At 44.2% G+C, this 27,228-nt stretch overlaps 3 protein-coding genes across 8 annotated transcripts in view; 1 reads left to right on the top strand and 2 right to left on the bottom strand.

Annotated features, from left to right (window-relative positions):
* The window catches only part of LOC145505605 (uncharacterized), a 65,969-nt gene extending 50,730 nt beyond the window's left edge, over positions 1-15,239 (bottom strand). Inside the window, exons 1-3 of the mRNA XM_081488111.1 lie at positions 14,997-15,239; positions 10,504-10,630; positions 7,757-7,854 (exon numbers count right to left, since the gene is read on the bottom strand). Coding sequence (XP_081344237.1) covers positions 7,757-7,854; positions 10,504-10,517 — 112 coding nt within the window. The 5' untranslated portion in view covers positions 10,518-10,630; positions 14,997-15,239. The remainder of the gene's footprint in view (positions 1-7,756; positions 7,855-10,503; positions 10,631-14,996) is intronic.
* Positions 1-27,228, bottom strand: part of LOC145505540 (uncharacterized) — a 50,963-nt gene that overhangs the window by 20,611 nt on the left and 3,124 nt on the right. The window contains exon 2 of one of the 2 annotated variants that reach the window (XR_014053097.1): positions 21,276-21,370. The gene's annotated coding sequence lies outside the window, so the exon portion shown is untranslated. Of the gene's footprint in view, positions 1-19,747; positions 21,371-27,228 lie in introns of those variants that run through there. The other variant, XM_081487955.1, reaches the window with a different exon arrangement.
* Positions 15,410-27,228, top strand: part of LOC145504685 (liprin-alpha-1-like) — a 59,741-nt gene continuing 47,922 nt past the window's right edge. For 2 of the 5 annotated variants that reach the window (XM_081486014.1, XM_081485946.1), the window contains exons 1-2: positions 15,410-15,604; positions 18,746-18,846. The gene's annotated coding sequence lies outside the window, so the exon portion shown is untranslated. Of the gene's footprint in view, positions 15,605-18,745; positions 18,847-21,150; positions 21,294-27,228 lie in introns of those variants that run through there. The other 3 variants (XM_081486023.1, XM_081485968.1, XM_081486008.1) reach the window with 2 other exon arrangements.

Here is a 27,228-nt window from a genome sequence, read left to right as displayed (position 1 = left end):
CAGGTCAGTGACTTAGTGAAGGTCCCATGGAAGGTGAAGAGTCTACTGACTCTAGGACCTGTGGAGGTTTATCTGCTGTTTCACTTTAGATGTTTACAGTGTTGCACCACTTTGTTGTCCAGGTGGCAATTAAATCTTTTTAAAAAAGCATATTTATTTGTCCTTATAATAAATTCCTAAAATGCAGAAGTAGAATTCAGAGGGCCCTCGCAGTTGAATTGCATAAAGCCCCATCACTCCAAGATAATTGTGGTTATATTTTGCACATTTCCTTCCAGTATCTTAGGACCTTATGTTTTACATATCATATAGCAAAATATAATGAAGTCTTATTTTTCACTGTAAAAGCAATATAGCAAGTTAGAAAAGCTAGAGTGTATAAAGAACAAATCAGTAAAAATGCAAAACAATTGGGTTAGTGACAAGTAAGATTTTCTTGTTGTGCTAAGTCACTTCAGTTGTGTCCTTCTCTTTGAGAACCTATGGATTATAGCCTATGAGGCTCCTCTGTCCATGGGATTCTCCAGGCAAGAATAGTAGAGCAGGCTGCCATTTCTTCCTCCAGGGGATCTTCCTGACCCAGGGATCAAACCCGGGTCCCTTGTGTCGCTTGCATTGCCAGGTGGATTCTTGACCACAATGCCACCTGGGCCAGGGTTCAAAACCCTATCCCTCTTCTCACTTTTCCTGCAGTTTAAATGGAATTGTGCATGGCTGTACACTCCCAGTTGTTTGAGTGGCGACTTCAACTCAACCCCAGTCTGAATTATCACCAAGCACGCAGCCTGACACGTTGATCTATCCAGACTCCTTGCCGAGGCTGCCTAATAGGAGACCTGATGATAACAGGGACTAAGTCATGTCGCCTTCCCATACCAGCAAGTGTAGAGTCTTAGCCAGTGTTTATCCAGAGCTTGTCAGATTTATCTTTCAGCTTCTGAGGGAAAATGCATGCATGATAAGAGCATGGTGGAAAACTAAATCTTCAGGGGTCCACCACTAAGAGCTTCAGGCAATTATCCAGGATTCATCATGCAAAGGTTCAATATTTTTTTTTCAATATTACTTTTGAAGAATTTTCAGACTCTTTTGGTATTTCTAGATGTTTTCGCTAGAATTTCCTTTTCCTAGTTTTGGAGTATTCACTTGAGATGATGCTGCTGGTGACAACGTACAATACACAGCGCGCGCACACACACACACACACACACAAGGAGGCACTATATATTTTGATTAGATAATAATTTAAAAATTTAATATGGATATTGCATTCCTGCCATGGACCCTCATAGCACTATTCCTTTCCTTCACTGCACTTATCATGGATATAATTATACATGTACTTGGGTGATTCTTATTACTTCTCCTTTTCCCCACTAAGCTCCTTAAGGGCAGGGAGAGTTTGTTTTGCTCACTGTTGTATATCCGTGGTGGCCTCCACCATGACTTTTTGTTGTTGTGTATTCGCTAAGCCCTGTCCGACTCATAGGAGATCCCATGGACTGTAGTCCGCCAGGCTCCGTGTCCATGGCATTCTCCAGGCAAGAATACTGGAGACGGTTACCATTTCCTACTCCAGGGGATCTTCCTGACCCAGGGGATTCTGCATTGGCAGGAGAATTCTTTACCACTGAGCCACCTGGGAAGCCCTTCCTCAGTGATTATCATAGAGTAAAAGGGTAGAAAGTATTTGTTAAATGAATTAATGGTTAAGTGATTAAACAAATGAATGGGTGTTAATACTCCAGTGTGTTATATATTCAAGATTCTTTATATAATGGCTTTACCTCAGCCCTCAACATTATAACAGACCCCAACTTCAGTCCACCCAATTTCATAATCAGTGCATGTTCATCTAAAGAAACGATAAAATGCTAAAATCACAAAGCTTTTTCCATCGTGCCATTGCCTAGAAACAATGATGGTTTAAGTTTGATGTATACACTTCCACACTTTTTAATCATTATTGCAGAAAATCGAATCTGTATTATATTTATTAGCTTACTCTTTCACTTGATATATCGTGAACATTTTCCATGAAATATTGTCCTTAACGCAGTGTTTAATGATCATCAGGCATCCCATCATTTGGATGAATAATAATTCATTTAACGGATCCTCTGTTTTCTTGCACATGAAATGTCTTTCTAAAACTGTAGGGACCCTGAGATATCAGGAGCAGGGCCAGACAGAAGGGCTCATGACTACGGTCCCAGGGACTGTGGCTTCTGCCTCACCCTCGTGTTAATACTGAGTCTTACTATTTTAATAAGACAGTTTGTATCTTATGAGGTGAAAACAATACATTTTTAATTTAAAATTTCTTTCCTGGGGGCTTCCCAGATGTCTCAGTGGTAAAGAATCTGCCTGCCAGTGCGGGAGACTCGGGTTCGATCACTGGTCCAGGAAGATCCCATACGTCTGGAGCAACAGTCCGTACACCACGGTACTGAGCCTGTGCTCTGGACCCTGGGGCCCGAACACTGAGCGGCGAGCCCAGGGCCCGGCTCTGCAGTCAGAGGGGAGCGCCCTCTCTCTGCAACAAGAAAAGCCCGCATAGCAACGGAGACCAGCATGGTCAAATAAAATAAAATAAGTTATAAAAATTTTAGCTGAATAATCTATGAGTTATATATATATATTTTTAAAAGTGGCCCATCAATACTCCAAAATGATGGTTACCTTTATCATTCATTTCTTCTTAATCTGAAAGCTACACAATCCAAGATTTTGTTTCCTGAAAACAAAACACTGGGTCCTAACTCAAGGATGGTGACACACAAGGAAGACAGAAATCCAACAGACCAGATACCTGGAGGAAAACAAATATTTAAAAAGATCATGACAGAAAAGAATAACTTTAAAACAGGCAAAGATTTTGTCACCTGGCCTGAGGGCCTTTTTCCTACAAACAGTCCACAGGCAGTAACACGTACGTTGTAATCACTACACAGTCACCAGCAGAGATGAAAGAAATTTAAACATTATGCTTTGTTTTTCCTGCCAGGAAAAGCAGAGATGGTGAAGTAACATTCTAAGAACTGGGACTTTCCTGGAGGTCCAGTGGTTAAGACACCGCGCCTCCAGTGCAGGGGGCAAGGGTTCGACCCTTGGTTGGTGAGCTGAGCTCCTACATGCCGCACGGTGTGGCCAGAAAGTAAAGAGAGTCCTCGGAATGGACACGAAGGCAGCTGAGAAGGCTGCTGTTTCAAGTAATAGTTAAAGACAGAATGAAAGAAAAGAGCCTCTGTCTTCCTCCATCAGGGAGCTGGACTTTTCACAGGTGTGTTTCTATTGGAGACGAAAAAGACACTGTTTGAAGATGGGAAAGAGAGGAAAGCCTGGGAATTTGTATTTATGGTTGAATGGCAACTGCTTATATTAATATTTAAGAGATGTTTTAGATTTCCCCCCTTTTTAAATAGTGCGAAATCTAGAGAAGGATAGGCATGATAAAAATTTTAAAATAAGGGTGAGAAAAACAGAAGAAGGAAACAAAAAATTCCTGATTACTTAGAAACTTATCACCCTAGAAAATCAACGGTTTTCATCCTATTTTGTTAATGCGATTGGTTTCACAACACACAATCTCATGATATTCTGACTACTGCTCTTAACACTATTGGCAAGAATAATAACAATATTAGCCAATATTTATTAAAACGTTATAGTATCCTAAATGTAATGGGTTGAATTCACCCCCATCCACAATAAATTCATTTACTGGTGTGCTTAACCGCCAGCGCCTCAGAGGCTGACCTTATTTAGAGAGCGCATCTTTACCGAGGGGATGGATTTAATTAGAGGTCATTGTTGTTGCTAGGGTTCCCCAGGGGGCACTGAGTCCTACTATTAAAGTGATAAAAACCTGCCTGCAATGTAGGAGACATAAGAGTCATGGGTTTGATCCTTGGGTCGAGAAGCTCCCCTGAAAGAGGGCATGGCAACCCACTCCAGTATGCTTGCCTGGAGAATCCCATGGACAGAGGAGCCTGGCGGGCTTTAGTCCATAGGGTTGCACAGAGTCAGACATGACTGAAGTGACTTAGCAAGCACACACACACGTTGTTGTTTAGTTGCTAAGTCATGTCCAACTCTTTGCAACTCCATGAACTGTAGCGCACCAGGCTCTTCTGTCCATGGGATTTCCCAGGCAAGAATACTGGAGTGGGTTGCCATTTTCCTCTCCAGGGGATCTTCCTGACCCAGGGATTGAACCTAAGTCTCCTGCATTGGCAGGCACTTCTTCACCACTAAGCTTGGGTGGGCCCAATCCATTGTGAGTGATATCCTTAAAAAAGCAAAAATCCGGAGACAGACCAGCACACGGGGAGAACACCATATAAAGGCGAAGGCAGAGATGGAGGTGGTGCTTCCCGCAGCCCAGGCGCGCCCGTGATTATCGCCAAACCACCAGCACTGACGGGCGAGGCGTGGGGGAGATGCCATCCTGACCCTCAGGAGGGGTCAGCTCTGCCTGAACCTTGGTTGTGGACTTCTGGCTTCCAGAAGTGTGAGGCAGTAGGTGTCTCTAGGGCTTCGATATTGTTGCCCCAGCAAACTAACACAGCAAGCACTGCATTAAACAAACTACACATAAACACTTATTAAATACTCAAAGGTTTTACATGCCAGCTTCTGCCTGTTGTTTTTAGCACAGAGTCTGACATATTCTCCCTAAGCACACATTGGATAAATAGTTCTAGTTCTGTGGTTCTCACATAAATTAAATGATAGCACAGACAGCATATAACATTTTAGTATGGAATGTTCTATGTTCCTACAGAGCCTCCATGATTTTTACTTCTTTAATGGCTATACAAAATTCTATCAATTGCATGATACTCTTATTTATTTGGTCATTTTCCTATTGTTGGATGTTTACGTTGATTTTAATGTATTGCTATTATAGGTAACACCATGATGGACGTCTTCATGCCCAGATATTTTCCCAGTTTTTTAAGATGGAATGTTTACTTCCCTGTGGTAGTCATGAAGTTTATACACATTTCTCTAGTTATTATAATATGTATTATCAAATTACCTTGCAAAAGACTTCTGCCAATAAACCTTATTGATGTGGACATGTGTAAGTGTAGATATTTCATGATATTTACATCTGTATTGGGTCAAAATTCACAGTAATTATTAAACCCAGTTTGTCAGATTATCATTCTATGTTTTAAATTTGATCTTTTTGATTTAAAACTTACTTTATCAAGTATCCTAATTGCACCCTTTCTCATGCTCTTGTTAGAAATTAAATTAATTTTGGATTCCCAATGACAAGGCTAGTTTTAAATGTTGAGGTTAGTTATTTAGAAAAATGTAAACACCCACTAAATGAGGCAATCAACTGATAAAATTGATGGAACTTAGTCATATTGAACTAGCACACCAATTTAGTTTAAATACTTGTCCTGATGAATGCAAATAGATACAAGCACAGCTTGTATATATCACAAATTGACCAAATGACAGTATCTAGTGTTTAACTGGCATTTCATGAAACAAAGATAAGTTGTGATGTATTTCAGATTATGAACATACACACACAGCCCCATGATTTGCTTAAAACTGTAAAATCAAATACTTAAAATGTGAAAGCAGGTGAATTGGAAAAAGGAAAGTAGCCCAAAGATGTAATTTTCTCCGACCTCTAAGATATAAAAGGAAGAATTCACTTTGCGATTAGAAAGTTAAAAAGTTGAGTGATTCCTGGACACAGCACATTTTCTGGTAGGGATCTGTTAATACGATAGTCAGCTCAGGAAACAGACCAACTTAGTGATGCTGAGCCTGTTCTATGTGTTACTCCAGTGAATGTGCTAAAGAAAGAAATAAGCTTAATTTACCCCTTGGCCACCTGATGGGAAGAGCCAACTCACTGGAAAAAACCCTGATGCTGGGAAAGATTGAAGGCCACAAGAGAAGGGGGTAGCAGAGGATGGGATGGTTAGATGGCATCACTGACTCAATGGACATAAATCTGAGCAAATTCCAGAAGATAGTGGAGGACAGAGCATCCTGACAGCTGCAGTCCATGAGGTCACAAAGAGTTGGGCACAACTTAGTGACTGAAAAACAACAACAACACCCCCTTGGCTCAACATGGTCACTGAAAGGCATGGGGTGGAGGGAGAAAGGAGAGTGAGCATGGAAAGGAGAGAGAGGAGGAGAAAAAGGAAAAGCAGAGAGAGAAAGGGAAGGAAGAGCACAGAAGGAAGCGGGGAGGAAAGCAAAGGAAAGAGTCGGGAAGGGAAGCGGGATGAAGAGAGGCAGGGAGCTGCTAGGACATTTGTCTATAACTGTGATTGGTATGTTTGTTTATTTCACTTTAAAAATCCCATATGTCAGTGACAGCAGAGAGTATTTGTCTTTCCCTGGCTTATTTCACTGAACAGAAGACTCTCTAGGTCGATCGCGTTGTTGTGTATAGCCGAGTTTTCTCCTTTTATGGCTGAGTAATAGTCCACTGTATATGTATATATCTCACAACTTTATCTCAGGGACAATTGGGGAGGGACAAAATTGGGGTATGGGATTAAGACATACAAGCGACTATGTATGACATAGCTAAGCAACAGAGATATATTGTACAGCACAGGGAAATATAGTCATTATTTTGTAATAGCTTTAAATGGAGTGTAATCTGTAAAACTGCTGAATCAGGGCTTCCCTGGTTGCTCAGTGACACAGAATCACCTGCTGATGCAGGAGACACGGGTTCAATCCGTGATCCAGGAAGATCCCACATGCCAAGAAGCAACCAAGTCCATGCCCCACAACCATTGAGCCAGTGCTCTAGAGCCCGGGAGCCACAGCAAGAGAAGCCACTGCAGTGAGAAGCTGAGGAACCACCGCTGGAGAGTGTCCCCGCCTGCCGCAGCAAGGGAAAAGCCTGTGCAGCAGCAAAGACTCAGCACAGCCAGTAAAAAAAAGAAAAAAGAAAAAGAAAAAATTCTGAATCACTGTTACACACTTGAAACTAATGTAACATTGTAAATCAACTACACTTTACAAAAAAGAAAGATGAGGAAGGCAGAAAGGAAGGGAGGGGAAAAAAAAACAATTCATGACGCACAGATAGATGCATGAAGTTTGTTAGCACGTGCACAAAGAGAAACTCACTTCAGTATAAGATACTCAATTTTTTAAAAGCCCAATGTTTTAATTGAATTAATTGATAGTGCATATAAATGGAAATTAATTAAAACAGTCATCACATTCAAATCAGATATTAACTTTGCTTTTTTTAAATGACAAAAGTAATCTTTAAGCAGTAACTTCATCTGCAAAGTCCTAAGCAAGGAATTTCTGTGAATTAATCAGTGGCATCTACAATCTGCAGAGTACTCAGCACCTTTGGTGGCTCAGATGGTAAAGAATCTGCCTGCAATGCAGGAGACCTGGGTTCAATCCCTAGGTCGGGAAGATCCTCTGGACAAGGAAATGGCAACCCACTCCAGTACTCTTGCCTAAAAAATCCCATGGACGGAGGATCCTGGTAGGCTACAGTTCACGGGGTCGCAACAAGTCAGACACGACTGAGCTCACCGACGTGAGCCCAAGGACGGAGCACAAGTTCTCTGGCCACAGAGGACGACCTCAAAAACAGTCCTTTCCATCCCTCCCTCCTCTGTCATGATGCGAGGTGTGTTTTCTCCAAGGAAAGCATTTCCTGAAGTTTTCTTTCAAATAGGAAATCACTGAGGCTGCTTATACACTGGGAAGCAAGAAATAGGACTGTACTAGCCTTTCAGGTCATGCTGGCTTTCTTCTCTTTTCCTTTCCAGTTCTTTTTGGTCATAGTTCAACCTTTGCAGGCACACAATTCCACACTGGAAACTGTTTCTGTTTCCAAGAGAAAAAAAAAATTTAGACCTGGCCGCAGGCAAACATCTCTCAGCAGGCTTGTGAGAACTTCTTGCACCGACTGACCTGTGAAAACTATCAACCATTTTAAGTTGCCCACGAAGGGCTTTCTTGGTCAAGTGGTCCAGCATCCGCACGTGCACAAGGCACTCCACGAAATAGCTACGGTTGTGCGGGAGGCCGAGACTGGGCAGCCACTTGTTGCCGATCCACTCATGTTTCACGTTCCTGTACGCGAGGGTCTGCATTCAGTAATTAAGAATGGTTAATTGAGGAAAAAATGGAGGAGGCAATGGCAACCCACTCCAGTACTCTTGCCTGGAAAATCCCATGGACGGAGGAGCCTGGTAGGCTACAGTCCATGGGGTCGTGAAGAGTAGGACACAACTGAGTGACTTCACTTTCACTTTTCACTTGCATGCATTGGAGAAGGAAACGGCAACCCACTCCAGTGTTCTTGCCTGGAGAATCCCAGGGACGTGGGGGCCTGGTGGCCTGCCGTCTATGGGGTCGCACAGAGTCGGACACGACTGAAGCGACTTAGCAGCAGCAGCAGCAATTGAGGAAAAAAACCCACGGAAGCAGTCACAAGGGCCATTTACATCATCTTGAAAATGGATTTTTAAACAATTACATAATCTCAAAGGTTAAGCCAAAGACAACAGTATTGATCATAACTTCAAAATTATTTGATCTTTTCTTTGCTACCTTTTAAATTTGCTGGCAAAATTTTATACAAAGAAATTATACCATTAAAAGTCTATGACTCATCTGTGGCAATAAATTTAACCTATCTACCAAACCATGATAAAATTGTAATGACTACACATTACTTCTCTGAAATAGCTTTTATACATCATAATATGTCAACAAAGAATGAGCACGACTCATGAACAAGTTTGAAGGATCGACCTAACTCTACTCACTAAAAATATCTCTGGCTAGCTTGAATTTTAGTTTCGACGCTTTGTGTTCCAAATTTCTTTAGCAACACATCTGCTAATTTCAAAGTCAGTTAAGTGTATTAAAAAATAGCTTTAAAAAGAAGAGATAAGGAAAACAACAACGAAATAGACTGAAAGAAGAAATAGACACACCCACGATTACAGTCAGGGACCTCAGTCTTCCTCGCCTTGACTCAATAACTGATTGAATAAGGAAGCCAAAACAGACAACCAACCAAGGTCAGTAAGGATGTTGAAGCCTTTAAACCATTCTCCAGGCAAGAGTACTGGAGTGGGTTGCCAAGCCCTCCTCCCAGGGATCTTCTCAACCCAAGGATCAAACCCAGCTCTCCCGCATTCCAGGCAGGTTCTGTACCATCTGAGCTACCAGAGAACCCTCTTAAACAGCACTATCAACCAACTTGATCTAACTGACATCTGATAGAACAGTCTATCCAACAAGAAGCACGATAAAACTCTTCTCAAGGGGATACGGGACATTCTTCAAAAGACAGACAAATCTCAGCATACTTAAAGTGACTCAAATCATACAAAGCATGTTTTCTGATCTCAACAGATTTAAATTAGAAATTAAAAAACCCCTGATATCCAGGAGTCTCCCAAACATCAGCAAAGTAGCATATTTCTAAAGAATTCATGTGTCAAAGAAGAAATCACAAATGAAACAGGAAATATGTTGAAGTGAATAAAAGTGAATATACAATATAATAAAAAGCTGCAGGACATGGCTAGATCAGTACCTGGAGGGAAACTGATAGGATTAAATACTTACACAAATGAAGAAAGATTCTGAATCGATCCTCTAAGACTCTATCTTAAACAACTTATAAAAGAACAAATGAAATCCACAGCAAGCAGAAAGAAGAAAATGAAAGAGTAAAAATCAATGAAACAGAGACCAGAGAAACAAAATGAAATGAAAAAACTAAAATCAGGTTCTTCAAAATATCAATAAAACTGACTAAGCCGAGTGACGAAGAAAAAAGAGAAGACATAAACTACCAATATCAAGAATCAAAGAGGGAACATCAGTACAGATCCTATAGACACTGAAAGGAAAGGGTAAACTGTGAACAACTTCAGGCAACTTAGATAAAATACCCTACTTTGTTGAAAGACACAACCTATGAAAGCCACTCAGTAAGAAACAGATAACCTCAATCTATTGAAACTCAAATCCATAGTTAGAAATCTTACCCACCCATACACCCACAGGCACAAAATCTCTATCCTAAATGGCCTTAGTAGTGAATCCTAACAAACAGTTATGAAGAAAATCCTGGTTATACACAAACTATTCCAAAATAGTGAAGAAAGAAACACCTAACTCATTCTGAGGCCAGAATTCTCTTGATACCCAAACCAGACAAACATATTACAAGAATATCAATATCCCTCAGAGACACAGATGCAAAATTCCTTAATGACACATCAGGAAATCAGTAATCAATTAAAAGTACAAGGTAGCATGACAAGTAGGGTTTATCCCAAGAACATAAGTTTGGGCCAACATTTGAAGAAATCAGTGAAATTCACCATATCAATGGACTGAAAATAAAAACCACAGTCTCACCTCAAAAGAGAGAGAAAAGGCATCTGACAATATTTATCATTTATATATGGAAATCTTAGCAATCTAGGAATGGAAGAAAACTGCCCCAACCTCATAAACGGCATCTACAAAAAATGTAGAGCTGACATCATATGGTGTTTCTCCTGAAGATCAGGAACAAAGCAAGGATGTCTGCTCTCTTGGCTTTTATTCAACTCTGTACTGGAACTCCTAGCCACTGTAACAAGACAAGAAAAAAGAAATCGAAATCATATGAACTGAAAAAACAATATAACTGTACTTGCTGACGACCTGATGATTAACGTGGAAAATGAATCAACAAAAGAGGTACAAGCATGAAAGTGAGTTCAGCAACGTTGCAGGATACAAGGTCAACATATAAAAATGCTCCGTACTTCAGCATACTAAACGAGACCAGAAATTGACATTTTAAAGAATACCCTTGATTATAATGTCATCAAAACCTATGAACTCCTCAGGGATAAATCTAATGGAATAAGGGCAAGATCTGCACAATGAAAATAAACCCATGCCATGTACATACATACACACCAAAGAAGGCACTTGATGTTCTTCCGTCCAAAAAGACTAAGGTATGTTCTGAGGAATTATGTACGTTATGGAATCCTGGGAAAGGATTATCTACAAAGTACACAAGTAGATGATCGAGACTAATACTGGAAAAAAAGCAACCAATTGAAAAATGAGCAGAAGACCTGAACAAATTTCTCCAAAGAAGACAGGAAGAAGGCCACCAAACACATGAAAAGATGCTCCACATCGCTCATTATTCAGGAAATGCTAATCAAAACTACATGAGGTATCACCTCACACCAGTCACAATGGCCATCATCAACAATTCTACACATAATAATCGCTGGACAGGACATGGAAGAAAGGGAACCCTCTTGCAATGTTAGTAGGCATGTAAATGGATACAGCCACTATGGAGAAGGAACATAGGTTTCCTTAAAAAGTAGGACTAAAACTACAATATGACACAACAATCCCCTACTGGCCATACACCCTGAGAAAACCATAACTCTAAAAAGACATTCGTACCCAATGTCCATTGCAGCACTATTTAACATAGGCAGGGCATGGAAGCAACCTAATGTCTCTCAAGAGAACAATGGAAAAAGAAGTTGTGGGACATACATGCAATGGAACACGACTCAGCCATGAAAAGGAACAAATACGAATCCGTTGAACTGAGGTGGATGAACCTAGAAACTGGGATACAGAGTGACGTCAGTCGGAAAGAGAAAAACAAATGTAGTATATTAATGCATACGCATGCGATCTTGTAAAATGGTACTGGTGAATATTTGAAGGGCAGAAATAAATACACAGATGTAGAGGAAGGACTTGTGAACTCAGCTGGAGAAGGAGAGAGTGGGACAAATGGAGAGAGTAGCAATGAAACATAGCCACTACCATATGCAAAATAGCTAGCTAATGGGAAGTTGCTGGATAACATAGGGAGCCCAGCATGGTGCTCTGGGACGACCTAGAGGGTGGGAGGCCAGGAACTGGGAGGCAGTCTAACCAAAGAGTGGATAATATACTTATTCGTGGTGTTGCATGAGGAAAACCAACCAAACATTGTAAAGCAGTTATTCTCCAAATAAAAATCAATAAATACAATCTGAAAACTATCATTCAACACATATGTACTTTCATTTAAAGCTATACGGGATCATCTTCTATTCCTAGCTATTTTTCCAGTATAAGTGCTTGTAAATGTCATTAGAGTTTTTGAAAATATGATTTTAATAGCTACATAGCATTGCTTAATATCTCGTACATAAATAATGAACTTTCAGTCTCAAAATAGAAACATAATACCGAAAAAGGTTAAGATTTTAAACTAAAGCTTGCATTTTAATTCAGCTTAATGAGAATTCCTCGGAAGAGCTAAAATTCTTATGAAAAGTAAATATGTGGAGTCCTTCTTGCTTTCATCTGTTATGTCTTATTGTCATTTAATTCTAAGGACTCTTGGACTTTTGACATGTTTGCCTTTGACTGCAATTTTTGACTGAGATAAAATCTTCAATGTAGATATTAAAAATGTCAAGAAGCACTCTTGTAAGTGTGAGCCACTCAGTCATGTCCAGTTATTTGTGACCCATGGACTACAACCCACCAGCTCCCTGTCCACAGAATTTCCCAGGCAAGAATACTGGAGTGCGGTAGCCATTCCTTTCTCGAGGGGATCTTCCTGACCCAGGGGTCAAACCCAGGCCTCCCACATTGCAGGCAGATTCTTTACCATATGAACCACTAGAGAACCCTGACCCTGGTGTACCTGGATGTAAAAATCCTCAAAAAAATATTACCAAGCCAAACTGAAGCATACATTAAAAGAATCATACACTAGGATCAAATGGATTTATTCTGGGCCTGCAAGCATGATTTATTGTCTGTACATCAATTACTGTGATACACAATATGAGCAAAATGAAGACTAAAATCATGTGATCTTCTCAATAATTGCAGAAAAAGCTTTCAACAAAGTGTAACATCAATTCTGATACCATCTCTCAATACAGTGGTTATCCATGGAACATCCTAAAGGGCACGTTAAGACAAACCCACAGCTAACATCCAACTCAGTGATAAAGAGCTGAAAGATTTTCCTAAAAGATCAGGAATAGTACAAGGATGCCTGTTCTCACCAATCTTGTTCAACATAGTGGCGGAAGTGTCCTACCCAGAGGAACTAGGCCAGAAAAGGAAATAAACGGCATCCCCATTGGAACAGATGAAGTTACACTGTCACTATTTGATTATGACAGGATTTATATGAAACCCTAAAAACGCCACCAAGTAAGAAGTATTACAACTAATAAACTCAGCAATATAGCAGGATAGGAAGCATAAGAAAACAGAAAAGTCCCATATACAAATGCATCAAAAAAAAAAAAAAAAACTTGAAATAAATTTAACCGAGGAGCGGAAACACCTGTATCGTCACGGCCTCCAAGACATACAGTCTGGGTTCAAACCTCAGCTCACCCGCTGACCCGCACAGTGACCCAGGGCAAATCACACAATGATCTGAGGCTCAACATATTCAACTGTAAAATGGACACAAACCCAGGATCTACACCCAGGGCTGTGAAACTCCGAAGAAGTGCTTATTTAGGCCCGGGGATGGAGTGTCTCCAGGAGACTCTCCTTGTATGACACTCCTCTAGAACTGGGCTCTCCTGATCCTGTGGGTGAGGCTCAAGGGTAGAGCCTGGGAGCCAGATGGGACGCGACAAGGACGAGGACAGAAAAGACTAGTTCTGTGTCAGGGAGGGAAGCCACCTCCTTTCCAGATCTCAGAGTGGGGCCTGCACCGAGGGCCCGGGGGATGTGCAATCGGAAGTGATAACTCCGAACCCCCCACAGCAGGGATGGAGCCTTCCTGGCAAGAACCTTCTCTCTGGTCCAGGCTCCAGTGTGATGTGGTACTGCTCCCTGAGTGCTCCATGTCTCCACCAGGCAAAGAGCTCCCGGGACTTGGAGGTCTATTAAACCACAGGTGCCTGAGTGTCACAATGACACAAGGGCTAACACCATTGAAAATTAGCTATATTAAAAAAAAATGACAGAAGTATGGACGAGGCAGGGCATGAAAAGCAGAAGGATTGACTACCTCTCAAGCCTTTAGCAGAAATCTCTCCACACCAGCTCAGCGGAGCCCGCAGGAGGAAAATATCATGGAAAAGCAGGCCATGGGTATATCTCTACACTGCTGGACCCAGAGACCCACGTCCCAATCCACCAACATCTTTTTGCGTATCCAGACACCAAGAGGAAGAAACACAGACCTTGCCTGAGAAAGTCTCAGCCAGACTTAATATTGGGGTTGCTGAGCATGCTCACATGGTCACTATGGACTCAGCCTCTCCTCCGTGCTCACATCCTCTGTCCTCACAGAAACATACATGGTTCACTGCAGAGAGCCCTCTGAGGGCACTTGTGTATACTAGAAACGGGCAATGGTAAAATGCGAAGAGAAGACACAGAAGTGGAAACATGCCTCTGGGGTGCTGTACAAATTACCAAAGACCTGCAGTCCTTGATACTTGGCATTTAAAAAAAAATGCTTCTTAATATGTAAATGCACAAAGGACATTTCCAGGAGAAAGGACAAAGGAATCGTCCCATTGGGACAATATTGTATCCATAGGAGAAGGTAAGTTGGATCCCTACCTCACAAAACACCACCAAACCAATTAGACTGCATACTAAGAACCAACAATTGAAAGAAAAACTTGACAAAATTCGAACAATTTTTGATGAGGAAATATCTTTTCTTTAAATTGAGGTATTGCTGATTTACCATAATTTGTTTGTCTAAGGTGTACAGCAAAGTGACTCAGATTCAGCCTCTCAGGTGCTTCCTTGGACAAAATTCATTGCCTTTGGGAGGCCCCTGGGCCATGCCCTCTACTCAGAACAGCTAAGAATCCTGAATACGCAAAGCAGCATGTGGTGGTCCTCCTGGGGGTTTTCAGACTGAATAAATTATTCTAACAGGCTACAAGAAACAAGCCCGGAGGTTAAGAGAGGATCTCCAAACTTACCTTCAAACCGGAGGCCTTGCTCCCTTGAATGTGGGTGCGTGCAACAGCGCTTGCGAAGCGAAGAGGTTTATCGTGAATCTTCTGTCTGCAGAGGACAAAGCAGTGTGTAGAGAGGACGCGCAGGCAGGTCCCAGGACACTGAGCACACGGACACAGTGACTGGACTCTCAGCCCTGCTCTTGGGGTACCGCACTCTCTCCACTGCTGACACAGGGTGAGCAGCTCACACGTGACCTGGAGTATGGTCACGGGACCTGGAATATGGTCCCATGACCTGGACCTGGCCAATCGGTGTGCTCCATCCTCCCTGGCCACCGTGATTGGCTCAGGGATGGGGCTGTGACCAATCGGGGCCCAGGGCCGGACCTCAGGCTGGAATCAAGGGAGGAAGAGGAAGTTCCGCCAAAAGGGGTGTGGCCGGGTGAGGTCAGGCTACAGCGGTGGAAGCGGCGTGAGGTCAGCCTGGGGAAGTTGGTGGCTTTCCCGCGCCCGTCAGGGCAGAGCCGCCCGCCTGAGAATGAGGGCGCTGCTGAGCCCAGGGGCTGAGAGCGCCGGTTCCTGCTGTGGTCCCGGAGATCCACCTGAGACCTGAGCGAAGCCGTCTGCCGGTGAGTCCTCTCCTGCTTGTCTGTCAGCTTGTTTGCACCATGCTGGGTTTTCTGTCCAGCTGGCTAAGTGGAGACCCTGGAAATGCACGTGTGTGGGTTTTGGCTGGCTTCAGGGAAGAAATGCCAGAGGACACTGGGAGCCTCCAGTTTAATCTGGATTCAGGTCATATCTCTTGAAAGTGAAGTGAAGTTCCTCAGTCGTGTCCGACTCTTGCGACCCTATGGGCTCTACAGTCCATGGAATTCTCCAGGCCAGACTGCTGGAGTGGGTAGCCTTTCCCTTCCCCAGGGGATCTTCCCAGTCCAAGGATTGAACCCAGGTCTCCCGCATTGCAGGCAGATTCTTTACCAGCTGAGCCACAAGAGAAGCCCGAGAAGACTGGAGTGGGTAGCCTGTCCCTTCTGCAGCGGATCAGGATTCGCGACCCAGAAATCAAACCGGGGTCTCCTGCATGGCAGGAGGGTTCTTTACCAGCTGATCTATCAGGGAAGCCCAGGATCTCTTAAGGCCAGCTAGTCATTGATATGTCTTAAGGCAAGCTGCTCATTGTAGGGTTCCCCTAATTAGTCTTCACAGGATTAAGGTAGCAACCTGCTAAGGTAGCAATCAATGTCCTTTTTCTAGAGGACAAAAGCGGGGCTCAAAGGAGGTAACAGAGCTACAGCAAGGAAGTGTGTACCTAGACAAAACCCCCAGGTCCTGCTGTTAGAACTCAGGGAAGCCATAAGGTGTGGCTTGTCCATGTGACAGGGGCTAAGGCGCCCAGCCCACACTGGGTACTGTGGGGACCTGACTTGGTCCTGTTACCTGCATGTTCTTTTGCTGTCTGTGCTGGCTGCCTACTTCATAGAGCCTGCTCTCATCACCGTTGACAGTATGCCCCGGCCCCAGTACTTTTTCTCGCCCGGCTTGATCTTTTCTCCAGAGCACTAGTTCATTCTAACATGATACGCGTGCGTGTGTGTGTGTTGCTTCAGTCCTGTCTGACTCTTTGTGACCTATGGACTGTAGCCCGCCAGGCTTCCCTGTCCTTGGCATTTCCCAGGCAAGAATACTGGAGGGGGTTGCCCTTTCCTTCTCCAGGGGATCTTCCTGACCCAGGGATTGAACCCGCATCTCTGAAGTCTGCTGCATTGGCAGGCGGGTTCTTTGCCTCTAGCACCACCTGGGAAGCTCGCTGTAGTGGTGGCTTGTTTTTCAGGACATCAGAAGACAGTCCTTTCATTAGGGAAAACAGATATTGAGTAACATGTTGAAGTAGCCAAACTTCTCAAGTTCAGAGCGGAGCCTTCACCTGCGTTGTCTAGTCAGTGTGTTAAATGCTCTCCGGAGGGACAGACACAGCTTTGCAGATGCAGTCTTCGCAGGGTGCCTTTCCGAAGCCTGCCTGCTGCTCTTTCCTGTTTGCCAAAGACTCGCCCCAAAGGGACTCCTTGGGCCTCACAGCCTGGGCCTAAACTAGGCTGATGAGTGGATGCCCTTCAAGTGGATCTGTTGGAGCTGCAGGTGGGCCGTGTCGCAGCAGCTCCGACAGCTCCACTTAAACTAAAAGTGACATGGTGTGGTTCCCTTTTCTTTCTTCCTTTCACCTTTACCTAACTGTGTGCGCTCAGGGCAAGACACAGGATGGCCAGCACTCTGCTTGTTGGAATATGTTTATAACTTCTATCACTTTTCCTGCTGTTGTAAAAAAATACTTGCTCTTGAAGCCATGTTGTAGACCTGTACCAAGTGTGACTTAGAAGTTGTCTTAATTCTGCCCACCCCAATAGTCATCGTGTAAACCCTCGGGAAATTTTATGTTACATTAGAAAAACACTTGTGCAAACTGCTTTGTCACTGTGCAGTGCTAAGTAAATGTTTAAAAAACGTATTTACTTATATTGACATGTAGTTAATTTACAATGTTGTATTAGTTTCAGGTATAAAGCAGGGTGATCCGTTATAGGTTGCTGCAAGATATTCAGTAGAGTTCCCTGTGCTATACTGTAAACCGGTGTTGTTTATCGGTTTTATTTACAGTGGGATCTATCTGTTAATCCCAGACTCCTAATTTATCCCCCGCACCTTTCCCCTTTGATACCATATGTTTGTTTTCTATGTCTGTGAGTCTGTTTCTGTTTTCTATGTAGATTCATCTGTATTACTTTTAAGGATTCTATGTTTAAGTGATATCATATGGTATTTCTCTTTCTCTGTTACTTCTTTTGGTATGATAATATCTCTAAGTCCATCCATGTTGCTCCAAATGGCTTTATTTCATTTTTTTTATGGCTGAGCAATATTCCATTGTACATATGTACATATCACATCTTCTTTATCCATCCTTCTGCCATTGGACATTTAGGTTGTCTTAGATATAAAAGTCACGTCTTGTCTATTGTATGCTGCTATGGACACTGGGATGCATGTAGCTTTTCAAATTAGAGTTTTCTCCAGATGTATGCCCAGGAGTGGGATTACTGGATCATATGATAACTGTTTGTTTAAGGAATCTCCATACTGCTCTGCATAGTGGCTGTGCCAGTTTGTATTCCAGAATATTACTTCAGGTGAATTTGCCTCCTCTAGGAACCACTGTCAGATTGCCCAGCCCTTCAGCTGGGACAGACCTCCCCAGCCCAGGGGCATCTTGGGTCCCAGGTTCCACTGCACTGGGGAGAACTGCTCTGGGTCAAGGTCTGGAGTGGCCGCATCCCTTACGCTGACCAGTGTGTCAGCGGTGTTCCAAGGCTCCTCTCGTGTGTCTCGGGACTAGTGTCAGCAGCTCGTCTAACGTAAAGTATCAAATAGTAAGAAGTATTTGTGGAATGTGCCCAGAACTGTACCTTATTCAGCAGCTAAGAGAGTAATTTCCTCTCATCTTTCTTATTCATGTTCATAAAAATCAATGGTTAGCATACAGGAAATCTATCAGCTCTCCCACAGGAAGGGAAAGCTGGCCTTGTCCAGGTGGAAGAAGTCATTCTGAACGTGAGCAGTGGGGGTCAGGAAGCCATCCCCAAGGTCCAGCAAGCTGACTGGGGGGCAGCCAGAGGAAGAAATGAAGGAAAAGGGAAATTTAGACAGTTTGTCGGTGTTTTTTTTTTCCCTGTTAAGTGTACCCTAATGGGATTTTTTTCCCTCCTTTTTATTTACAGGCAGAGTGGACTTCTATGAATGCAGTTCCTGTTCTGTATCAGACCCTGGCTGGACCCGGTCCCTGACTCCAGGAGGTGAAGGCTGAGGGGCGGGAGGTAAGGTCAGTCCGCACACCTGGCGTGGAGGGAGGGGCAGAGAGCCAGGCCTGTGCGCCGGCAGCAGAGGATGTGGTGTAGCAGTCTCGGGGGTGTGTGTCTGGGGTGGCCTGAGTGTGTAGGTCCCGGGGAGAGTGCACGGAGCCCTGGCCGCTCAGTTTGCAGACCTGCAGGGCCTCCTCTTGATGCAGTGGGCAGAGCGGGAGGTGGCCAGCCCAGCTTGAGGGTCAGAGTGCAGATGCTGTGGACTTGGTGAGAGGGGTGGGAGGATGGATTGAATTCGGTGCACAGATGGGTATTTTGCGGGGGGATCGAGATTAATGCTCTGGTATTAAAGCGGGACAGTAGAGTTTTAGGTTTGGACTCCTCCTGCCTTCAGTTTAGGGATAGCCAGGGTAAGGTCCTGGGGCAGCAGCTTGGGGGGGGGGGGCACCATTTCCACATCCATCTGGATACCACGTGGCGATGCCCAAATCAGAACCGTGTGAGCCAGGGACCCGTGGCAGTAAAAGTGACTAGGAGACTGACTAACTGACCTGATGGGATCTGAGAGCCGAGGGGCCCCACTAGGCTCCTCTGAGGGTCCTCAAGCTCTCTGGAGGCCTGGGGCGCTAGAACAGGGGGTCTGACCACTCTGAGACCTTGGGCGTGTGGTAAGGCCTCTTCCCTGGAGGATCCGGTGTCTGAGAAGGTGCAAACACCTCGTTTCTTAGTTTTTTTCTTGGTCTGTTTTAGGGCCATTTTGTAGAAAGTGATAAAGTATTGCTTTTACCCAAGTTAACCTCATCTATGAAAGGCACAGATGTATGTAAACTTTTGGGATATGAACTTACTGAAAATGACCTCTCTTACGGCAGTATGCATATTGCAGCAATATTGGGTGACTGATGCTGCAACTTGTATAGCTTTTTTTTTTTTTTAATAAATTTATTTATTTTAGTTGGGGTCTAATTACTTTACAATATTGTAGTGGTTTTTGCCATACATTGACATGAATCAGCCATGGGTTTACATGTGTTCCCCATCCTGAACCCCCTTCCCACCTCCCTCCCCATCCAATCCCTCTGGGTCATCCCATTGCCCCAGCCCTGAGCATTTGTCTCATGCATTGAACCTGGAATGGTGTTCTGTTTCACATATGATAATATACATGTTTCAATGCTATTCTCTCAGAACGTCCCACCCTCACCTTCTCCCTCAGAGTCCATAAGACTGTTCTATGCATCTATGTCTCTTATTCTGTCTTGCATATAGGGTTATCGTTACCATCTTTCAAATTCCATATATATGCATTAGTATACTGTATTGGTGTTTCTCTTTGTGGCTCACTTCACTCTGTATAATGGGCTCCAGTTTCATCCATCTCAATAGAACTGATTCAAAGGCATTCTTTTTAATGGCTGAGTAATATTCCATTGTGTATATGTAGCACAGCTTCCTTATCTGTTCGTCTGCTGATGGACATCTAGGTTGCTTCCATGTCCTGGCTATTGTACACAGTGCTGCTTGTGTAGCTTTTATGTTCTCTTTCAAAGGAAAACTACTCCGGGTGTCACAGGAACATAAGAAAAGGAGCAGTTTTACCTGGAAGAAAAACAACAACTGGTTTCCTACTACGGTTTAATTCAGCTAATTTCATGAGCAGTGGTGGCCTTCTGGATGTCATTCATTCCAAAGCAGAGAACACCTTTGTTTTGTGTACTGTGATTGTTCAGAGCCTGAGGTTTGGAGATGGAGTAAATCTTTAAGAACTAGTCTTACAGAGAAAGAGTTATGGTGGTATTTCATCGATAATGGTCAGGTGACAAAAAGTAATTGCTATTCCAGGTCCTTTTGGACTGAAGAGTTTTCATTCTTAATCTGTGGTTTAAGTGCACAAAAGAGGAGAGACATCCTTAATGGCACCTGCTTTGAAACCAGTGCATGATTCTATAAAGTACTCTAGACGGTTCTATTGCCTGAAATTATTTTTGAGCACCATTCTTTTCTAATGGTCTCTAACTGCAGCTTTGGGAGGAAAAGCTAGTGGGGAAGCCACTTGGATAGAGATGCGGGTGAGGACCTCAGGAGAACTGCAGGAAAAGATCTTATTTCTGGGCCTGGATCATTAGCTCTATGTGCCTTCCCTGGAGCTGAACACGGGGTGTTCCCAGGCAGTGCCTAATTGGACCAGCTGGTAGTGTTGGGCTGTGAGAGCTTGTACTTTATGAAGCTGAATGATTTCTAAGAAAGGGCTGGTGGGGTCACACATCACGTGCCGGCACTTCTGATGTGTCTCTTTCCCACATCCTGTGCAACACGTTTGAGGTAGAGGAACTGTCTCGAATGTTCAGTGAAGTCGGACACCTTTGTGATCAGAGACTGGAGAGCCCAGACCCTGTGCGGAGGTGTCTCAGAAGTTTGCCTGGAAACGGGAGGAGTTGGGGGGACTCACCCGGCCGAAGGCACCCAGGTAAGCCTCAGCGATGAGCAGCCTCTGGGCGTTGCAGCGCTGGGTCAGGATGTCGATCAGCAGGTCCTTGTCACAGCCTGGAAGAGAGTTGTGTTGGAGAGTGAGTGAGTGCTGTGGGTGCCACACTGCAGGTAGGGAGAGCCCACGGTGCAGGGGCCAAGGCCAGTGGGCCAGCTCGTCCCCTGGTGCTCCCAGTGGAGGGAGAAGGCCCAACGTGAGTGGAAGTTTCAGGGTACCCCTGCCGTGGCCGAGGTGCCTTCCGTCTCCCCCTCTCCTGCTGCTACAGACTTTTCTTTTAAAAGATTCAATACAAATAGAGGGGAGGAGAGAATGTGGCCTTTCTTCCATCCCCCTCCTACCCCACCAGCAAAAGGCTTCCCTGAACTCCACACGGATCCAGTTTGAACAGACCCCATGTCCTTCTCACCACACGGCTCTGAATGATTTACAATGTGCGTTGAGAGGAAAGTCACTGCTCTGGTCCTGCTGACAGCAGGTGAGACCACCAGGGTCCCTCTCTGTTTTGGAGAAAGAATTCCCCGCAGAAATGGAGTGAAGCAGGCACAGAAGTTATTGGCAGCACAGTTCACGCAAAGGGAACAAAGAAGCAGTTCATGTAGAGCAGGAGCAAAGCGGACACACAGACCCAGAGAAGACAGCAGGCAACGTCCCTAGTGAGGAGTGTGCCAGAGACGGGATTTAAATCACTCATGTGGGACACTTCTTCCAGGGCTGTGTTCCACTCTGGCCAGGTATCTCGCCTCTTTCCCCACATGTGACCTGTCCCAGCGCCCTCCCCATATACATGCTCATCTTTTAGCCAAGATGGATTCTAGCACAGAAGATTGTGGGAGGTTTGACAACATTTATTATGATGTGAGAGCTGGACCATAAAGAAGGCTGAGTATCGAAGAATTGATGCTTTTGAACTGTGGTGCTGGAGAAGACTCTCAAGAGTCCCTTGGACAGCACGGAGATCAAACTAGTCAATCCTAAAGGAAATCAACCTTGAATATTCATTGGAAGGGCTGATGCTGAAGCTGAAGCTCCAATACTTTGGCCACCTGATGCAAAGAGTCAACATATTGAAAAAGACCCTGATGCTGGGAAAGATTGAAAGCAGGAGGAGAAGGGGACGACAGAGGATGCGATGGTTGGATGGCATCAGCAACTCGATGGACATGAGGTTGAGCAAGCTCCAGGAGTTGGTGAAGGACAAGGAAGCCTGGCCTGCTGTAGTCCATGGGGTCGCAAAGAGTCAAACGTGACTGAGCGACTGAACAACAACAACTTATAGGATGGCGCCCCCTCCCTCTGAGACCCCTGAGGAGCCGCTTGCACACTGGTGCCTGGTGGGGCGGGGCCTCGTCTCCCCGCCCTCAGGAGGGACAGGTGTGCTCATCCTCTCTCTCACTCCCGCAGAGCTCGGCTCCTGCCACTGACTCCGTCCTTGGAGTATCAGGGAAGACACAGCTCCCGTTGAATCCACCTGACAAACTCCAGCTGCTCTACTCAGGGGCCCATCTGCCCCTTACTCAGTGCAGACTCTCCAGAGAAGGAAGAGTCTTGAGGGAGGGAGCTGTGAGAGGAGGGAATCCCGCCCCTGCTTTTAACAGGGGCTCTGCTCCTAGGCTCTGAGGCCTGCCCTTCCTCCTCCACCAACCCATCAACCTGGTAAAATGCCTGGATGTACAATCGCTGCGGGGAGATTGTGGTCATAAAGAACCACCTGCCAGTGCAGGAGACAAAAAAGACACAGGTTCAATCCCCAGGTTAGAAAGATCTTCTAGAGAAGGAAATGGTAACGCACTCCAGTTTTCTTGCCTGGAGAATCCCATGGACAGAGGAGCCTGGCAGGCTATAGTTCATGGGGTCGCAAAGAGTCGGACACTGGGCAGTTTAGCATGCATACATGCAGTCACAGTAGTGACCAGGAAGACCTCAGCAGCCCCTCAGCTTGACCAGTATTTAGATAAACTTCTCCTTATCATAAGCCTTCCATCTTTTCTTTTTTCTGAGAGCATTTACTTTGGAAAACTTGTGGTTGTAAATTCTTTCTTTACTCATTTGAGATGTAAATCTTCTCCCAACCACTTGCTGGATGGCTAGAAATGCCTTCCTCAAGGGCTTAGAATCCGCCCCTTTCAGCCACAGTCACTGAGTGAGACAGTTGCTGGCCCCGGGCTCTGTGGCAGGCAGAACCCTCAGTGCCAGTAGGCAGACTCGGGAGTCCTCATGGCGTGACCGGGCCCCCACCCTGTGTCCTCTGAACTACTCACTAGCTCAGCCCAGGGCTCAGACCTCGCCTGCCTTTATCCCAGAGGAGCTGGGGGCAGTCTCTCTCCTTTTGCAAGGGCATCCTGGCCTGTTGAGTTGTGTGTGGTACAGTTTTTCTCTGACGAATTATGGAGATGTGGAGAAAAGCGAGTTGAAGCGCTAGGATGTTAAGCAGATCATATTTTGGGGGTTTAAAGCCATCGTGGAAATGTGGGGATCATAGGAAGGTAATGAGTCGGGTGTGGAAACAGGCAGTGAGTGAGGGTGAGGATTGGATCAAGGTGGGTGAGTGTATCTCTGGAGACCCAGTGTGGGGCAGGGTGTCTATTCACGTCAGAGAGATGGTCTGGCAGCTGCAGAGTGGAGGTGGGAAGGCAGAGACTCTTCTCCAAAGACTGGAATTTCAGACTGGTGACAAAAAGGTGGCATGCAGTGAAGTGGCACTGAGCAGCAGGGTGCCCAGGCTCCCGGGTTAAGTCCTGGACCCGAGGGACATGAGATGCTTTTAGAGGAGTCTGTTGACTGCGTGATCCAAAATAAATGTAGTTTTAATAATAGGTAGAAGGTTTTTTGATATTGACCATCTGGTGATGTCCATGTGTAGGGTTGTCTCTAGTGTTGTTGGAAGAGGGTGATTGCCGTGACCGGTGTGTTCTCTTGGCAAAACTCTGTTAGTTTCATTCTGTACTCCAAGGCCAAACTTGCCTGTTACTGCAAGTATCTCTTGACTTCCTACTTTGGCATTCTAGTCCCCTATGATGAAAAGGACATCATTTTTTTTTTTTTTTTTGGTGTTCGTTCTAGAAGGTCTTGTAGGTCTTCATAGACTTCAGCCTCTTTGGCATTAGTGTTTGGGCATAGACTTGGATTACTGTGATATTGAATTGTTTACCTTGGAAACGAACAGAGATCATTCTGTAGTTTTTGAGATTGCACCCAAGTACTGCATTTTGGACTCATTTGATGACTGTGAAGGCTACTCCATTTCTTCTAAGGGATTCTTGTCCACAGTAGTAAAATGATCATTATCTGAATGAAATTCACGCATTCCAGTCTGTTTTAGTTCACTGATTCCTAAAATATCGACGTTGGGCCTTACGAAGCATTGCTAGGAACAAAGCTAGCGGAGGTGTTGGAATTCCAGCTGAGCTATTTCAAATCCTAAAAGATGATGCTGTGAAAGTGTTGTACTCAATATGCCAGCAAATTTGGAAACCCAGCAGTGGCCACAGGACTGGAAAAGGTCAGTTTTCATTCCAATCCCAAAGAAGGTCGATGCCAAAGAGTGTTCAGACTACCACACAATTGCACTTATTTCACGTGCTAACAAGGTTATGCTCAAAATCCTTCAAGCTAGGCTTCACATAGTGACCCTAGAACTCCCAGATATTCCAGCTGGATTTAGAAAAGGCGGAGGAACCAGAGATCAAATTGCCAACATGCACTGGATCATAGAAAAGCAAGAGAGTTCCAGAAAAACATCTATTTCTGCTTCATTGACTATGCTAAAGCCTTTGCCTGTGTGGATCACAACAAACTGTGGAAAATTCTGAAAGAGATGAGAATACCAGATCTCTTTACCTGCCTCCTGAGAAACCTGAATGCAGGTCAAGAAGCAACAGTTAGAAATGGACATAGAACAGACTGGTTCCAAATTGGGAAAGGAGTACATCAAAGCTGAATATTGTCACCCTGCTTATTTAACTTATATGCAGAGTTCAGTTCAGTCCTCAGTCGTGTCTGACTCTTTGCGACCCCTTCTCCACCTGCCTTTAATCTTTCCCAGCATCAGGATCTTTTCCAATAAGTCGTCTCTTCGCATCCGGTGGCCAAAGTATTGTAGCTTCAGCTTCAGCATCAGTCCTTCCAATGAACATTCAGAACTGATTTCCTTTAGACATAGTACATCACGCACAATGTCAGGGCAGATGAAGCACAAGCTGAAATCAAGACTGCTGGGAGAAATATCAAAAACGGCAGATATGCAGATGATACCACCCTTAGGGTGAAAATGGAAGAGGAACTAAAGAGCCTCTTGATGAAGATGAAAGAGGAGAGTGAAAAAGCTGGCTTAAAACTCAACATTCAAAAAACTAAGATCATGTCATCTGGTCCCATCACTTCATGGCAAATAGATGGGGAAACAGTGGAAACAGTGACAGACTTTACTTTCTTGGGTTCCAAAATCACTGCGGATGGTGACTGCAGCCATGAAATTCAAAGACTTTTGCTCCTTGGAAGAAAAGCTATGACAAACCTAGACAGCATGTGAAAAAGCAGAGACATGACTTTGTCAGCAGAGGTTCATCTCGTCAAAGTATGGATTTTTCCAGTCGTCATGTATGGATGTGAGAGTTGGACTATGAAGAAGGCTGAGCACTGAAGAATTGATGCTTTTGAGCTGTGGTGTTGGAGAAGACTCTTGAGAGTCCCTTGGACTGGAAGGAGATCAATCCAGTCCATCCTAAAGGAAATCAGTCCTGAATATTCATTGGAAGTGTTGATGCGGAAGCTCCAATACTTTGGCCACCTGATGTGAAGAGCAGACTCATTGGAAAATATCCTGATACTGGGAAAGATTGAAAGCAGGAGGAGAAGGGGATGACAGAGGATGAGATGGTTGGATGACATCACCGATTCGATGGACATGGGTTTGAGCAAGCCCCAGGAGATGGTCATGGACAGTGAAGCCTGGTGTGCAGCCCTCCATAGGGTGGCAAAGAATCAGAGACAACTAAGCAACTGAAGAACAACAAATAAGGTTTTTCAGTTATATATACATATTGATTTTGCTATCATCATACATAATTATTATAATGTGATTTTTGTTGTTATTCTGTTGGGATATTATCCACAATACACCTCTCTGAATTTTTCTCCGTGTTTCAAAGTTCATAGCAATCCTGGCTCATTTGTTTTCTAGAAGTATTTCAAAATATTTTCACATGGATCTCAAAAAATGTTATTCAAATATCAATTAAAATAACTGTAAACTTAGCAATCAATTTAGAGAAGTCACTAACAGGACATATCTGTTGAATTATTTTTGTGTTTTTCTTTCCTGAAAGATTTAGTAAACATTTGTATAGTTTTTGCCAATTACAAGAAACTTTATTTGGTTCCAATTATTCATATTTGTCTTTCTATCAATATTTCAAGTTATATTATTTTTATTTTGGTCTTAACAGAATAATTCCTTAATGAAACAGATGAGACTGAATTTTATGTGGACCTTGTGTCCAGAAAAATTATTGAACTCTCATGCTGCTGCTGCTGCTGCTAAGTCACTTCAGCCGTGTCCGACTCTGTGCGACCCCACAGACGGCAGCCCACCAGGCCCCCCCGTCCCTGGGATTCTCCAGGCAAGAACACTGGAGTGGGTTGCCATTTCCTTCTCCATTGCATGAAAGGGAAAAGTGAAAGTGAAGTCGCTCAGTCGTGTCCGACTCTTAGCGACCCCATGGACTGCAGCCCACCAGGCTCCTCCGTCCATGGGATTTTCCAGGCAAGAGTACTGGAGTGGGGTGCCAAAGAACATAGAATTCATGCAAGACTGAAAACAGCACACAGGAAGCCTCCTGTTAAATGTATCCTGACACAGGTAGCCAACTAGCTACTTGAATATCACAGAAAGGCAGTCAGAATTGTCCTTTTTTTT

This window comes from Giraffa tippelskirchi, chromosome 1, assembly GCF_054371585.1.
Source record: "Giraffa tippelskirchi isolate mGirTip1 chromosome 1, T2T-mGirTip1v1.2.pri, whole genome shotgun sequence".
NCBI lineage: Eukaryota > Metazoa > Chordata > Mammalia > Artiodactyla > Giraffidae > Giraffa > Giraffa tippelskirchi.
The sequence above is the reverse complement of the archived record's forward strand: the minus strand, read 5'-3'. Positions and strand labels throughout refer to the sequence as shown.